Below are 16785 nucleotides of genomic sequence, written 5' to 3'. Positions count from 1 at the left end.
CACTTACCTGTCCAGGTTTTCCGTCTTGTAGAGAAATCGGCTGTATTCATCCAGCAGAGAGGCGTGTGTTTGTAGAATAATGACATTGTAAACCACAACAGCTGTCAACATGATAATCATCTTCAGCTCGTAGTTTATCCTCAGGAACACAGAGCAAGAGATGAGGCCCAGAATGCAACTGTAAATTAAATACTAGACAAAAAGGGACAGAAAGTCAAATTGATAACTGGAAACTAATTTGCAGATGATTATATAATCTTTACTTACGGGAAGGTAGAAGTTGTTTTGGCCCGTAAAGGTAATTCGTTGTCCATTAAGGTAAAACTTTGTTTCATTGGATGAATTGTAAACAGGAACAGGAGGCAGCACATTGTCTTCTAAAAAAAACTAGAAAAAGAAGACATGGTCAACAGAAATAAAGGGTTTGATATATATTTGGTTTGTGCTAAAATCATTTTTATTTTCAAATTCTCCAGAGAAAAAAAGATTCACAAGCAAATTACAAACACACTGTCTGCTTGTTTTGCATGTCAGCCTGGTGAGGTACAAACTCTTCTAAATTGTACTTGCAGGAGGAAAATAGAGTCTTGTTAGATAAGAGGCCAATAGTGACAACCATTCAATAAAGTCCTTTAAAGTGAGCCTGCAGGATGCGATGACGATTGGCTGCCACACTGAAAAAAGCCAATTTAATTTGGCTCATCCGCCCTGAGCACGTCAGGCGCAAAACAAGATTTAATCTCTGGAATCGATATGTGTGAAGGTCTCAAGCAGGGTCCTGACACCGTGCTTTATCACACAACTTGCCCAAAAGCTCAAGCAACTATTTCACCTTTAACCAAGTTTTCTTATTTGTTCTCAACAGAAATATGGCTCAATCAGATGCATCTGAAAAATGATGGAGTAAAAATAATTCTTATGATATTTCCTCATCACTAAATGCAAATGGAGTAGGTACCATTATGCAGGGAATCATACTATTTATATTTGAAGAAAGACAAAAATAAAACGAAACTAAGAAGATTTTTTCTGTCGTTATATATAAATAGCCAGGCGGAATTGAGAAAAAAAATAGAAAGAATCCAGATAAATACTAAATTAGAATGCCAGTGTGTCCACAGTCCCCAACCAATACATATTTAGTTCTGTAAAACAGCATTATTTTGTAATGTTGCAAAATAGATTTGAGCTATTTCTATATAAGCACATTCAGTAAGTAAGCAGTACTGATAAGTAAGTTTGTTTAATGTATATGATTTTGCAAAAAATCGAAACATCCCAGATTCCTATCAGTTTTCAAGAAGCAAATGTATTAATTTATTGTTGCATTTTATTACCTTCCAATCACACTGCAGTTGCTAATACGCGGAATTGGTGTTAATCCACCCTTACTGCAGTGACTGCATATAAAAGCTTACCATGTTGAAGACTGCCATTATGAGTATTAGTGCTGTAGTTGTCATGGTGAGGGTGATGCGGGGCCATGGCTTGTTGGCAATAATGACTGATGACCTCAGCAGCCACATCCAAGAACTGGAGGCACTTTTACTGCATTGCTGCAGGGACACAAACACGTAACGGCACACAATACCAGAATACATGAGTCAAAGAACAACAGAGGACTTTGGAGCTAAGATAGTAAGGCCTATGGATACATTCAAACACACACAAGAAGGAACACAAACGCAAATTAACTGATTAAAATATGTATGGCATATGGGCAGACATGTGCAATAACAAATCAATTATTGGGAAACACTGCAAGTTCACTGCTGAAGCACCTATTACTGATTAACTGCTACTTGCCTCAGCACTACCAATGAACAAGATCAAGAGGCATCCAATTATATAAAGAGGGGTCCTATCAACGTAATGGTGCATGCTGCAATACATTGCAAACTACATGCAATAACTGTGCTACAAAATGACCACTGCAACATAAAAGTATGCATTAGAACGAAAGCAAGGCTTTAAAGGGTTGTTTACTAGCTCCTGTCTCCTGCTTCACTAATTAAATCTCTATAACTGAGGGAAAAGTGTGTACCAGCAATATTACCTGACAGACAAAACATTATATAGCATTAGGATTGTGATACGTGTACATGCTGTTTATTACGGCCTTATTATTAATACATAAATGAAATCTTCCCATGCTTCTGCAAATGGTGGCTGGGCCTGTGACAGTCAATTATTTTTCCTTTTGCAGCGCTGCCTTCAGATGAATGTGACAATGAACGTAAAAATCATTTGCTTGGTCATCTCAGAGCATCACTGGGGCTGAGTTAATGTGACATTTGAATAGCTCAGAAAAATGAGATTTGCAACGCTGTAAAGTATGGATGGCACACTGCATTATGAACCCGCAGGATTAGCAGCAGTGTAGAGCTAGTGGGAGAGTGGGATTTGGACAACAAGGCATTTGCATTCAATGTTCCCCTCTTGTCCAACAGATCAAATAATAACTACTTTAATAAAATATTTAAATGAAAAAGACAAAGTAACCTGCAAGGATTGATTTAATATAAGGATTTCAAGTTACATTCACAGAACCAGCAATTCAGTCCATCAAGGTACCCGTCGCATCCCCTGCTTAACAGTGACAAGGTTTCTGCAAGAAATGCCATGCAGGTCACTCCCTTACTTTGTGAGTGAAAATGGAAAACTAAGTACATTGAATCAAGCGGATGTTGTTTTACTGGAACTGTGAACATTCAACTGACTGACGGGTCACGGCATCTGAATGCTATCGAGAATTATACGAGAGGAATACATGTATGAATAAGTATTATTTGGATTTCTCCTACTATCTTCAGCCCATGATTATCAAATGTAACAGAACCACATGATTGATTTAGAAATTATACAGTCCTTATTCACAACTGTTCATTCAAAATCTATGAATTTGAGTCACTGACTTTTCAAATTATAATAAAAAATACCATGTCTTCTCGTCTTAAAAATGCTTTGTTAGAAATGAAGGAATCCTTGCATGGTCGATCCCCTCTTGCGACATGAGACTGGTACACAAGAACAGGATGTGCTCTTGAAACTGAAAGACACTCGGCTGCAACACTGTGCCAAGGAAAATACATGCATATTGATTATAGAGTGTAATGTTCCTATTCACAAAGGATCCATGAACTACCGGCTGATTTATTACACTGTGATGGTTCTCTGTGTTAGCCCCAATAGTAGACAATGACATGAACCAAAGCAAAGACTCAGCCATTCTAAATGAAGTAAACAGAAGACAGCAGGTGGCTTCTCATCATTAGCTATTGAGTGTTACGTTTTCTTTTTGAGCCTGGGGCAATATCCAGAGGGAAATAGTTCAGAGCAAAGTAGTAGATTCTCTCTTGGGAAATTATATTGCACCTTTAATAATACTTATAATACCGATTCATTATTTGTATTTGTCCCCCTCATTATCTTTCCTTGTGCTGGTCTTTCATATTTTTGTATTAGACAGTGATTATTTCAAAGAGCTGAAGTAGAATTTGAAGCCCGAGACTATCTTCCAGTGGCGAGAGCCAACTGCGGCAATATTGATCCTATTTCAACGGCATTGTTAGCGATTCCATTGTTAGAAGATTTTTTTTGCAGGACTTAACCCCCATTAAATATATCATAGGACTCATATAAAGTCAGCCTTTTCTGAAGGATTTACAATGCAAACGTACCAACAATGCTGTAAACCACAGAAACACAACATCCAGTTGAGACTGGTGTGTTTGCTCCTGAAGATGAACCAAAGCAGCGCTCTGCTTCTGGTCATGCACAGGCTCGGGATTCATTTTTGCCCCAAGGTAAAACTGAAGGCCAACAAACATGGCACTTAATGCGCTGTGTAGATGAGCAGAGGGGCACTTGGACCACTCTTGACCACTAAGGAGCCTTTGTCATGACATTAGCACAAATGTATACCACTACAGAGCAGGAGAGAAAGGGCACTACTAAAACAATTGTGTTTGCAGTAAATGTATTTACTTACCAGGAAGTGTCCAATAAAACATATGAGAAGGATCATGGAAAGAATAATAAAAGCTGTTCCAAAGGATATCCCCAAGATAGCTGTCCTACAAAAATAAATACAATATCAACGTCATCAAGTTAATTTCAGTGAAAGTTGAATGTCATTGCGCCAAATGTCATTAGCACTGCCCTTAGCTGAAAAATACTTAGTTACAGAATCATAAGCAAAGTACAGATGCACAATAATTAATATACTGTTCTTTATAACATTGCAGCAACAGTTATGTTACTCTTATAATACTTTGAAATAGACACATTTAGAGGACACGTACTTTGGCAGGACGAGAATCTGCACAATAAAAATGCAGAAAAAGATCAAACAGGCGCAGGTGACATAGTATTTGAAGGCTGGCAAGGTTGTTGCTCTGTACTGAAAGGATAAAGAAAAGAAGGTCAAGTTTGAATAAAAGGCTTTCAAACTAATATCCAAGCAACTTCAAAGGCGTCTCAACTGTGCACTCAGGCACCAGTCTTCTTGTGCCTTATAAGATTGCAGGGTGAGCCGAGTCTAGGCAAAGGAACAAACAATAACGATGTGTTCTGTAATTATCATCCACATTGAGGGGTGAATGGTGCCACTTGTACTGCCTCTTACTGTACCTCCTTCTCCAAGGATTTGTTGTGAAAGAATAACGATATTCTCTGAATGTCTTCGGACTTGAGCCACTGTCTGTAAGCATACATGCATAGTTATAGACCAGACCAAAAGGAGAAGACAAGCACTGTTAAACGTAATTAAGATGTGTTTGTACGAAACAAAGGAAGATTGAAGTTTAAATATTTCTTCAGAATGTTAAACAGTAAATATAATTTCCACCTCATTTAGATACAGTACATGCCATTATTTGCTTAAATGTGTCATGTTTTCCATATTTCATCAGTTCCGGTTTTAGAAGACTTTGTGCACTGATGTACTGTATTTGTCTGCACAATCATTATAAAAATAACTTTTTCTTTATTCTTACTTTTGCGAATTTATCCCATCAAAGGTCCTGATCATTCTCTCGTTCAGTTCCTCCTCAAAACGTTTCTTCTGAGACTTTGTTCTTTAATGGGTAACAAGAAGAAAAGGAGACCGCATATCTTTTAAGTTGACAAAATGTTCGTCGCACACGCATCAAAGCGTCGAGCAGAAGTCGAGTCTTATTAAAGGTCTTGTCGTCTGTCAGTGTACTGTTTTTAGATGAGGATAAACCTGCCAAAAGAAAATTGTGCCAGAGCTGTAAAATGAGCAGCTTGCCTTTCTGATCTCCTCTGGAAGTGAGACTGCCCCATCGGCACATCCTAGACACAGAACAAGGGGAGAGAGACGGGTTACAAGCTGAAGCTGAACTTTCCCTTCAACTAAATCCACATCAACATGTGTCGAAAGAAATGACATACAGCTGTGTTGATCTTCCCATTGTCATTAGTCATGCTGTCTCTGTGGTGCAGGTTGGCAAACGGCTTGGCGGCTCCCCAGGACTCAAGGTAGCGAGTCATCCTGACGGAGGCTCTCATCTTCGCTCCGTCCACAGTGTGTCTGGAGCGGTAATAATGATGCGGGCTGCTCCGACGCTCCACCTGGACAATCACAGGAATCGTGTCATTGTGTTGCATTTTATTCAATGTCCAACGTTCATTTCACCGAAAGTGATGGATGTGCGACATTACCTTTGGGTTGATGACCAGATAAGTGATGACTCCATGCTCCTTCAGGTAGGGGTCTCGTTCTTGCCCGTCCCCATCTTCCACCATATAGGCACCATTCAGGTGCTCCAGTGTCACTGAGGTGATGTGGACTTGCCTGGCAAACAACAGTTTTATCAATAAATGGACTGCTTTTTAATATAAACATTGTATCTGGGTATTCTTCTGGTATCTTTCAGCAAGGTGTGACTGTAACCAACCAGAACAAACTGTGTAATAAAGTACAGGTATCAAATAATTTCTGAAAATATCAATAGGATGCAATGTTACATTATACAAATGCCTTTGTCGAACTTCCAGTTCACTCACCCGGGTACACCTCCTGCTTCCATGTGGTTGGCCAGCGTGACGTCATGTGACCAAACATCATATTGCCATTTCTGAAGTCCAATCACTCCACACAGGACATTCCCAGAATGCACACCGACGCGCATGTTGATATCAACCCCAGTGGCATCTCGCACTTTCCTATCATGCACCAAAAACAAAGTCTTACAAATGTGGAGCAACAGAATATCTCTCTCTCTCTCTCTCCCCTTCCTTCCTTCCTTCGCCCCGGTCTGATGGCCACGGGTGAGACGAGATCTCACACTGACCACAACCTACACACACACCCACCCACACACGATGCAGCTAAATTGACAATCAATAACTCAATGGTCTAATGCGAGCAGGTGTTCACACACATCCCGACCGGTAATCACAATTACCGGTAGAGATGTTTAAAGACATATCTGGACATATTGAACAATCTTTGAAATGCAGGTAGTAAAAAGTAGTACCTAACATTTCCAGATGTGTAAAGAGACTCTTGAGACTCTTCAGGTCGTAGCCGAGTTAACAGACACAAGAATCAGCATGAAGCGGTTTTCTTTTGGTACTGCAAGAGGCATTTCTTTTCTGTATTTAGTTTTCATGTGGTTGGAGTATGATGAATGCTGTGCATCATATATTTATTTACATCCATTTAACTCCTGGTCGAATATGTTGACACATTTGACAAAGGTCTACCTACCATCAGCACTGCAGAGTTGAGGGATATGTGTTTGATTAACTAAGATGTATATCAAGAGTTTGATGTGCTACCTGTAAGTACGCGTTTTAAAAATACGCGTCTTTCTTCAACAGCACTGTTATGTAACCGTCACTTACTTGATGGCCTCACACATGTCCAGACCCATTTTCACACAGTTCTTTGCATGGTTCGGCAGAGACTCGGGCAGGCCGGACACACAGTAGTAACAGTCACCGAGGATTTTGATCCGCATACATTCATTTTCCTGCATATAAAAAGTTGATCACAGCTCAGACACACAGGCTCAGATAAAGGTCCCATTGATAGACTGAACAGGCAGTTTTATTATGCAACACAATAAACTCCATCCTTCAGATTTGTGTTTACATTCTCCAAGCCTTATACAGGAGCTAGATTTTATTACGCTTTATTACAAAATAGAAGTCTCTGTATTTTCTGTGATCAGTTTGATTGAACAGAAATAATCTCTTTCTCTAGGATGTTGAGAGGCTGCTCTTAAAACCTGATAACAGGATGTGTAACTGCTATACTTGAGGACAAATATGTTTACTCTTCAAATGGTGTGCTGGTGAGTCTGACGTGTGAAAGATTTATCGTTTCGCCCCAAAATTAGGACTAGGAAGTGACAAATAATGAAACGTTTACCTTGGCAATTTGATCAAATTTGCCAAACAGCTCATTCAGCATGTGCACCAGCTCTCCAGGTGAGCAGTCACTGGCCAGCCGTGTGAAGCCCACAATATCGGCATAGAGTATACTAGAGATGGGGAGGAGGGAAAAAAATCAATATACTATTATGTAATGCTTTAATGTCTTCCAAGAAAACTCATTACTTTCAAAACCATGGTTACACAATTGGGCTGCTCTCTATGTAAATATGTACTCTCATAATTAAGCACACAGTACGTGTCATATACGTGTCTCACAAAGTACACAATACTGCTTGGACATACATAGGTGGTGTTTCAAATAAATAATACATGCCTGACATTAGTGTGTCTCTGCACATAGAGATTGTGAAAATTGTTTGTGTTCTCAATCTGGCCGAAGTTTGGACCCTTCAGTCTCTGAATGATCTCGGCTTTCATCACCCGGGCGATGTGAGCTGGCAGCAGAGACAACAAGAGACGCTCCTGGAGAAGAAGAAGAAGAAGAAGAAAAAGAGTCAGGGATATCAAGTCAAAATAAGAAGATAATTAGATTCGACAACAATCAACATGGAAAGTTTATTTGTTTATAACCTTTAAAGAATTTTCACATAGAGATGCATTGTTGCTTAGAATTCTATACAAATACAAACAACACACTTTTGACTTTAGTAACAAAATAAACTATCAGAACCAAAGATTGGATATTTATGAAATCAAAGTAAAATCACCATGGACCTCGACTTGCCACAAAAAAGATTTCACACTTTCAATTTCATTCATTTCAGTCCCAATTCAATTCAGAAGGATTCACCTTTGATGAGAGGAGACAACAAGCCGTCACCACCTTATAGCAAGACTCTCCTGAAGACAGACTCAACCGTTATTTACCTCACAACTCATTTGTTTCGTGGTAGCTTAATTATCTGTCTCTCTTAGTCTCTGAGGTTACTGTAGGTATTACTCTCAGCTAACCCGGCACAGTCGTAAGCAAATAAAAGTCCTCTTAGGTTGAGAGGTTCAAGAGTGTAGGAAACTCTTAATTAAGCCAATGTCACCTCCAACTTCAACACGTTTTCTGCACCGTTGATCACCCCCCTCCACCGCTGCTGAGGCGTTGAGGGATACACGTGAGCCACAGTTGTGGCTGCTAACAAATGATGCCCGGGCTCTGGGTCTAGGATTATTCACATCGTCCCCCTTGGACCACTCACACCGAAAATATATGCACTCACTGTACTGCAGTGCATTTTAGATAAAAGCATGCAGAAAACAGCATACATTATGATGCCCAGTTTCTACCATCTGTTACAGGCAGCAGTCACTCTCCTGGGCTTCTGTGGAAAAGCTCCACTCGAGGCATTTTCAGCTTCACTCATGGAAGTTGGATTCACCACAGAGACAACGCAGGTCATTCACAAAAACATATTTACTCCTGTATTAGCTGCTCTGTACTGGCTCCCTGTAAAATCAAGAATCACTTTTAAAATTCTATTCCTCACTTACAAAGCCTTGATTGGTGATGCTCCATCATATCTTAAGGAGCTTGTAGTACCATATTGCCTCACTAGAAAGCTGCGCTCACTAAATGCGGGGCTATCATCATAAAGACATGCACCGCGTCGTATGGAAGTGAATGGATGTTGGTGGTGGTCGGGGGGGCCGTAGGCGCTGATTGGCAGCCACGCTTCTGTCAGTCTGCCCCAGGGCAGCTGTGGCTACTGATGTAGCTTACCACCACCGGAATGACTGTGTATGACTACTGGACTCTGTAAAGCGACTTCGGGTGTCTTGAGAAGCGCTATATGAAATAAAATGATTTATTTTATCTTATGTTGACTGTTGATAGTTTTTGATTGTTGTTTTGTTTGTCTGTCTAATGTGTATGGCGCCAAGTCAAATTATTTGTGTGTCAAACACACTTAGCTTATAAATGTTTCTGATTCTGACTGATTCTAAACGTCTACATTATAAGGACCGAGCGCAGGCGTATGAAACCATTACATAAACAACTAGAACGGGCACTCGGTAGAGCGCATATCTTCGCATATCACAAGATTGGGCATTGAATTATGAACATGTTGGCATTAGTTGCATGCCAATTGGATAAAAATTGACCGTGCTATGGTAAAAAGAAGATTTTGACCTTTCCATGACATTGACCTTGACCTTTGACCCGATTGATCCCAAAATCTAATCAAATGGCCCCTGGATAATAACCAATCATCCCACCGAATTTCATGCGATTCGGTTTACAACTTTTTTTGTTACGCGAATAACACATATACAAATAAATAAATGCACGGCGATCAAAACATTACCTTCCGCATTTTCAATGCAAAGGTAACAAAACAAAAAAAACACCTAAAGACGGAGGAAGTTGCACAAAAAACATTTTTGGAACAACACGTTATTTGGCTTGGATTCAATATCAATCTCCATGTCCATGGCGTGCACTTATGTTTCGATTTATCTATTCTCTCATTTGTTACCTCACACATAATGATAATAATAATCTATTCTTCATTCGTATCATTATTGCAATCATCATCATCAGCAACACTCCACATGTTCTTCACATTATGCCAGATTTCACTGGCTCAAAGGTCATTTAGACATTATGACCACTTTACCTGTTGTCTCTTCTCAAACTCCAGCTTAATTGGGGACTTGATGCAGTTGCATGTGTCATGATAAGTCTGTTTAAGGGCCAACTCCATCAGATGTTTGTGATACGCTCCCGCCATGTTGCCGCACATGAAAATGATAATATTGGCCACAATCTGTATGGGAACAGAGCACAGACAAAGCTGGTATTAGATACATAGCAGACAGAATGAATCTTCAAGCAAAATGAATGAACGAGTGACTGAAACTCTGTCATTTCTTTAAGAGGAATAAAGCTGTGAAATAGAATACATTCAACAGTACCATTTGTTGGTGTGTGACCGACAAAGAAAATTATTCAGAAAAGCCATTTCATCTCGTGGTTACAGTGTGAAGACAATTACACACTTAAGATCACGCATCCGGTCATACAATTGATGTTTTCACACGCTCAAATGTGAAAGAAGAACAGTACTTTCTGCACTATAAGTCCTCAGAAGGAAATGAGCTTTTGTGTGGTGGAACCAAGGCTTAAGTAAAACCTTTAATGTCAGAAATGGGGCAAAAGCTTTTCCTTAATGTGATAGTTTTGGTGTTTGGAAATGAGGTTGCACGCGATACTTGGTTCCATAGTGTGTGTATTACAGTATTACCAGCGAAGAAGGAAAGCAACGCACCGCTGAGGACGGGGGCAGGAGCAAAATGTATTTTAGCCACCTAAAAAAAGACCTACCTAGAAAACCATATGTGTTACGTATGCTATTTAAAAAAATATGTTCCAACAACGAATAGAACTAAAAGTGGAAATTATTAGGCTCTTTTTGTAAAAGGAGTCTGAGGCTTTGAAGGGAGCAGAGATACATTTCACTTTCAGGTAAGAAAAAAGGCAGTTTGAAAGAAAGATGAAGTGATGATAAGATTCTTAATTTAGAAAGAGTTATCTATCTGTGCCTTTCTTTTAGGTTATTACAATTACATTTAGCTGCTGCCCTTGTCCATGGCAGTAGTTATCATGTCAGTACTACTGGCTGTTTCTCCAAAATTGGTGCTGTGCCGACCCTCCATCTACTGTTGATAATACACTGAAAATGGATAGGTGCCTCCAGGACCTGGCTGCGAGGCAGACGTGCGCCCTCCAGCAGCTGTGGCTGGCCCCTGCTTTCCGTGACCTGTCGGCGCTGCCGGCCCCTGATACCCGGGACCCATCGGCGCTGCCAACCCCTGATACCCGTGACCCATCGGCGCGAAGGCCGACCCAGGCTCCCGTGACCCGTCGGCGCAAAGGCCGACCCCTGTGACCAGTAACCCGTCGGCGCGGAGGCCGATCCCGGTGACCCGTCGGCGCGAAGGCCGACTCCTGTGACCCCGTCGGCGCGAGGGCCACCTGTAATCGGTGCGAAGGTCGTACCCTGTGACCCTGTGACCCGTCGGCCCGGCCGGTCCCAGTTCCCCTTTGCCGTCTCAGCTGACCCCAGAACCCCCTTCTCCGCCCCACTCTCATGGGGATGGAGCCCCGGCCTAAATCGGGCGGTGGGGGTGTGGCAGCTGTGGGGGTGGAGTCTCTAATTGGCCTTGGCGGCTGGTTGAATGGCAATCAGCCAGCAGCTGACCGGCTCCCATAAAGGAGCAGAGCAGAGTGAGCAGAGAGGCAGTCTTCTGTCTGAAGCCCTGAATAAAGTATGTTGTCAAATATCCCGGTATTGGCTGATCCTTGGTGACGGCGCGAATCTCGTTACACAATGTTAATATAGACAAGACAGAAACATACTTACTACATGACATAAAAATACTGAGATATGTCCTTTGATTTGGGTAACTGTGCATTTTATCCCAAATCAAGGATTTATAATATCTGCAAAGATGTCTCTTATTTTTTTTATACATTCAACAATTGCAACTGCGTTTACTGTTTACTTTCAGCATTCACAATGTCGAAATGATGAAAGGGGAATCAATGATATATTCATGAAGCATACTTCGTACGTGATGGTAACAAACACGTTATATTTGTATGCAATGATTTACGAGGAACGGATAAATAGAAAGAGCTGACGTCCAAGAACAATTGTGAAGATAATAGCTAATGCATTGTCCGTTTATAACTCTTTACCCCCACCGCCCACTTTTTTGAGTCAATATCCATAACAGCAGAGCATACAAAAGAACGCGTGTTAAATATGACACATGAGCATGAATGGTTTCTCCAACCAAAATCCCTTCACTTGACCCACAGAGCGCAAATTGTGATCTGCGAGAAATGAAGACCGTTTCAAAACAGTACTTTACTTTCATTCACATTTCATGCGTCCCCATGGCAGCACGACACAAGAGGCTCCAAACGAGAAACTATTATGAAAGAATGGGACCCGGTGATGACAGGTGACTAGAAAGACCCAGGAGCCCAAATATCCTCAAGCTCAATAATTTGCAATTTAATCCAAAATGTTATGGTTCTCCCCCATCACATCATACAAACAAGATATACATTTTGATCGCCCTCTTTCATATTCATTGACAATCTCTCTAGTTTCTCTGCATGCCCCGTCTCAAACTCACCAATTTTCCTTGAACCTGCAGGTTTTTTTACAGCGTAATGACGACCTCTCTTATTTTCCTCTCCCTATATTTCTCTTTTACTCTCTCCATCTCTCTCTCAAACCTGCAGTCTTTCTTTCCAACATAATGACCTTCTTTTCACACCGACCACAGGAAATTTTCTGTCGCGCTCTCGCTCGCTATCTCACTCGCTCTCACTCACCCTCTCACATTCTCTCTCACATCACAGTGATGTGCCAAACAGCTAATAGTAACAGAATAATTGTAAATTGCATTAAAAGAGGTTTGCGTCAGACTTCGCACTCAAACCTTTAGTGAATCTTTATTTCCTTTTACACTATATAGTTGTTTAAACTTTATATTCTTGAGCTGCAAGACGAGTACCTCTCACTGATTATCTGCACATAGATTATTTTCTATTTTCCATTCTACCGGCAGCATCAGTGCTTACACAGATTCTCAAAATACATCAGTTGAATGTATTAAATACTGCATGTAGCTCCTTTATATCTGACAAAAGAAAAGGCCATTATTCGTGAGAGGCCTGCGTTCATGTTCACATCTATTCACTGTATTTAGGCCAGACAGCCCTTAGGCTGTCCACTGAATTCATTGTCTCCTTTCTGAACATTTCCAACAGTTATTTTCTCCAAATTAAAAGGCATTATATTTCCAGGACTGGCTTCGTTCATGATTTTATTTTCTATAGAAAGTGGAACAAAACAGCATGAACTTTGGGCAACAGAACAGTGTGCCGAGCACAGGGTTCATTCACGAACACTGAACGACTGAAAGCAGGCATAAGGAGATGGACTGGGCCTTTTGTCAGACGCTTTATAAAAAGGGTTTCAGCGGAACATCAATTGTATGCAATATTTTATAATCACACTTTAAATAACCTCAAATCATTCTCATATTTAATTAAAAATCCACTCAGCTAACCATTCATCTCCTCTTCGAGAGTCTGCCAATTAAAAATGGTAGCGACCGAAATATTAGCAATAGTAACTCATTACAATTTTGTAGTCCTCAAAAACGTCGATGTTAGATGTAGATTACTACTTCTTTGTGGCTGGTGAGGGGGGTGGTACTCTATTAGCTGACAGATGTTAGACAAGACACTGACAGGAATATCAAAGGTCAGCAGTGTGAATCATCCGTACCTCTCTGGTACCCAATTACAGACAACATAGTTGGGTTAGGTAAGCATGGTCTCTAAAGGGCCTTAAACCCTTGTGGTGATTCAGGAATTTTGTAAATCAGAGAGGCCATTATGGCTGTTATTATACTACCATACGTAAAGCAAGAAAACTGGCTAAGATCACTGAGAAAGTGAGTTTTGTTTTAATGACCTAGTGGCAGACATGTTTTCATGATCCCTTTCACAGACATGAACGAATGCCTGCAAAAATTCTCAAGAGAAGTGTCGTCGGAAACCTTGATCCTGGGTTACATACAATGAAAGCATGTGGTCTCGAATCACTACTCGATTTTCAAATTTAAAAAAAGAGACAAAAGATGAAACTATATTTGGGTGATACTCCGGCGGGATAATTCTCAAATGAAAATGTCATAGATTATAATTCTACGTTTGTAAACACTGGAATTAAATATTTTTTAATAGGACATGCACATCTGGACCGAACGGGGAGCTTTCACCTTTCCAATAAATGTGCTGATCCACTGAGCCAACACTGTTGAGTTTAATGGACTTGACAAAGTGGAGACGTCGGTCTTGTTCCTTCTCACTAAATACCCTCTGGACAGTTTGTATGCACACTAGTGCAATGCACAAGAGTGTGGACATTTACAAATCCTTTATAGGATAGACAGGTGTTTTTTTCTTACAAATTGCTGAGCTGAATGAAAGTAAAGTACAAATCCTACACACCATAGATGTACACATACCGAGTGTGAGAATGCGTTTCAGTATATGTGCCTGCATGTATGCATGTGTGGGTTTCATTGGGAATAGTTGGACATTTTGGTAAATTTACAGACTGAGTTTCTCGCTGAGAGTAGATGAGAATATTATTAGCTGCACATTTACTGAACAGACATGTGGTGGATTTTCTTATCCAATGGTTCGTTTCAAGGGCCTTCTTCATGCACTTGAGCAATATTGTAATATTTTATGTCCTCAAGGGGTTTATTTACTTTTTTTAACCAAGTAAGCGGATAAAAAAAGTCTCGCCATTCACATATTCAAAATCTCAGTTGTAGAATGTTAGGGAATCATGACTGAAAAAGCTACGGGCTAAATGTAGAACATGTGTGCAGGATCACTTGAAGTATGTAAGACTTCAATATGCCAGTTCTTCCAAACAACAGATGTTTCAGGGATCAACCAGACTGTTTCTTATTCCTCTTCACCAAGTACTTCCCAGCAGATTACAGTAAATGAACCTGTGAACTCAATATTCCCAACTCTGTGAGCAACTAATACAAAATGCATTCAGAGAGATCTTGACAAAGCCCAAAGCGAGCAAGACGTCGACTAATCGTCTCAAAGGAGGCAGCCCTACGAGGAGGCGATGAATCCGATGTGCTACTGTACATCTCTGGCTGTAGAAAAATGACAGTCAACTGCATGTTCTTAGCATAGTCGTTTAACGTGATATTGCTACTGGAAAAAGCTATTTCCTCTCAAATGAAATAAACCGGCAGAAAATAATCTTCCGTTCAGTGTCCAACCAGAGGTAGTTATTCAGTCACAAGTCAAATTGGCCTTTATTCCCCCATTTGACATCCGATTGAAAAGCATGTTGTAGTCCTACAAACACATCAGCCTCAACCTGGCAAATGATGCATTGAAAACTGGAGAGGTCTTCATACCCTCCGACACATAAACCTCGGAGCATCATGTCACTCAACCTCACTGCTCTTATCTAAAAAGAAACATGTAGGTCTGAGCTGGTCCTGACACAAAGGGATTTACCGACACTGGCAGATTGCCAGAGAAACACAGGAAGAAAATGTATGCATGCACACTCTCTCTGACACACACACACACAGAAACACTTACTGTACACAGGAGTTGGCAATAGGGATACAATTCTCTGACAGTATATATAATATCATAAATAATGTAATAATAATAAACCCAACAATTTCCTGATGGAAATAGTTTGTATAGACATACATATGTGTGCATGTATTTTGTTTCCATGCACTGTTGCTCACTCAACTCACTCAAAACAGCACACATAATAGAAATGCACTTCGATAAAATGGCTTTTGGATCTTTTGGCCAACAACTACATTTAAAAGAAACAAGGTCTAATCTCAAGGAACAGATGAAATCAGGCTGCATAAATTGATTAGTGGTAGATAACATAGATACCGCAGTACATTATCATTTAGTTTGGATCACTTACTGCAATGACGTCTCACTGTTCCGCATGTTTCAGAGTAAAAGGGAGTTGTCAGCCTTTCACGGCTGAAGATATAGCAAGATCATTTCATAATGACCATTTATGTCATGTTGTGTTTCCTCAATGTTTTTTTTAATTTTAGTGTGGGAGTTACTTGTTAATATTGTTTATTTTACAATACACATATTTAGCATTTAATTTGTTAAAACCTTTGAATGGCCTGGAAAAGTTATTTCAGATGTATGTTAAGTACTCTGATAGTAGTATATTAATGCAGATGTATACACGACACAGTACACATTGCATGATACACATTACACTGGGAAGAAACATACAGTCCAGTATGCATTCGGTTTAATATTACTACAAATACTACCACAGTTATTAATTAATATAAGTTAGGATGGGTAAGAGATGCTTATCAAGATATATCAGAGGAGGTAGATTACAAGCAACTGATGAATCCTCATAACGGGCAAAGTTACAAGCCAAACTGGCTGGAGCTAAATTCAATTGTACTTGTTGCTAAATCTGTCTGAAGTGCTCTTCTAACACTAACATAATTTAAATGTATTCCAAAAATGTAGATGAATGCAGTGTTACGATGTAGTAGTATGAGATATTTTTCAAATGTTTACTCTCTTAACTACAATACCAACATTTGCACTGAAAATTGAAAGCCTTGAATTTCACATGATCTGTGAGTGGGTGGCTTGTTGCTAAACCCAGAATAAAAACAACTGTAGCTACAAGCAGGATTGCAGAGACAACGCATTCAACCTCCTTTCTCTCTCTACAATTGTTAGCTTTATTGGGATTATTGTTTTCCGTAATATTTTTTACT

General features: G+C 40.1%; 1 protein-coding gene across 1 annotated transcript in view; it reads right to left on the bottom strand.

The window, feature by feature from the left end:
• adcy2a (adenylate cyclase 2a) overlaps positions 1–16785 on the bottom strand; it is a 42715-nt gene that overhangs the window by 11449 nt on the left and 14481 nt on the right. Inside the window, exons 4-18 of the mRNA XM_056443724.1 lie at positions 10038–10187; positions 7742–7890; positions 7403–7514; positions 6874–7001; positions 6031–6189; positions 5686–5818; positions 5416–5595; positions 5273–5316; positions 4998–5078; positions 4633–4702; positions 4305–4402; positions 3992–4076; positions 1419–1556; positions 268–387; positions 8–192 (exon numbers count right to left, since the gene is read on the bottom strand). Of these exons, the coding sequence (XP_056299699.1) occupies positions 8–192; positions 268–387; positions 1419–1556; positions 3992–4076; positions 4305–4402; positions 4633–4702; positions 4998–5078; positions 5273–5316; positions 5416–5595; positions 5686–5818; positions 6031–6189; positions 6874–7001; positions 7403–7514; positions 7742–7890; positions 10038–10187 (1832 nt within the window). The remainder of the gene's footprint in view (positions 1–7; positions 193–267; positions 388–1418; positions 1557–3991; positions 4077–4304; positions 4403–4632; positions 4703–4997; positions 5079–5272; positions 5317–5415; positions 5596–5685; positions 5819–6030; positions 6190–6873; positions 7002–7402; positions 7515–7741; positions 7891–10037; positions 10188–16785) is intronic.

This window comes from Pseudoliparis swirei, chromosome 22, assembly GCF_029220125.1.
Source record: "Pseudoliparis swirei isolate HS2019 ecotype Mariana Trench chromosome 22, NWPU_hadal_v1, whole genome shotgun sequence".
In the NCBI taxonomy this organism is placed as follows: domain Eukaryota; kingdom Metazoa; phylum Chordata; class Actinopteri; order Perciformes; family Liparidae; genus Pseudoliparis; species Pseudoliparis swirei.
This window is presented reverse-complemented; position numbering and strand designations above follow the sequence as displayed.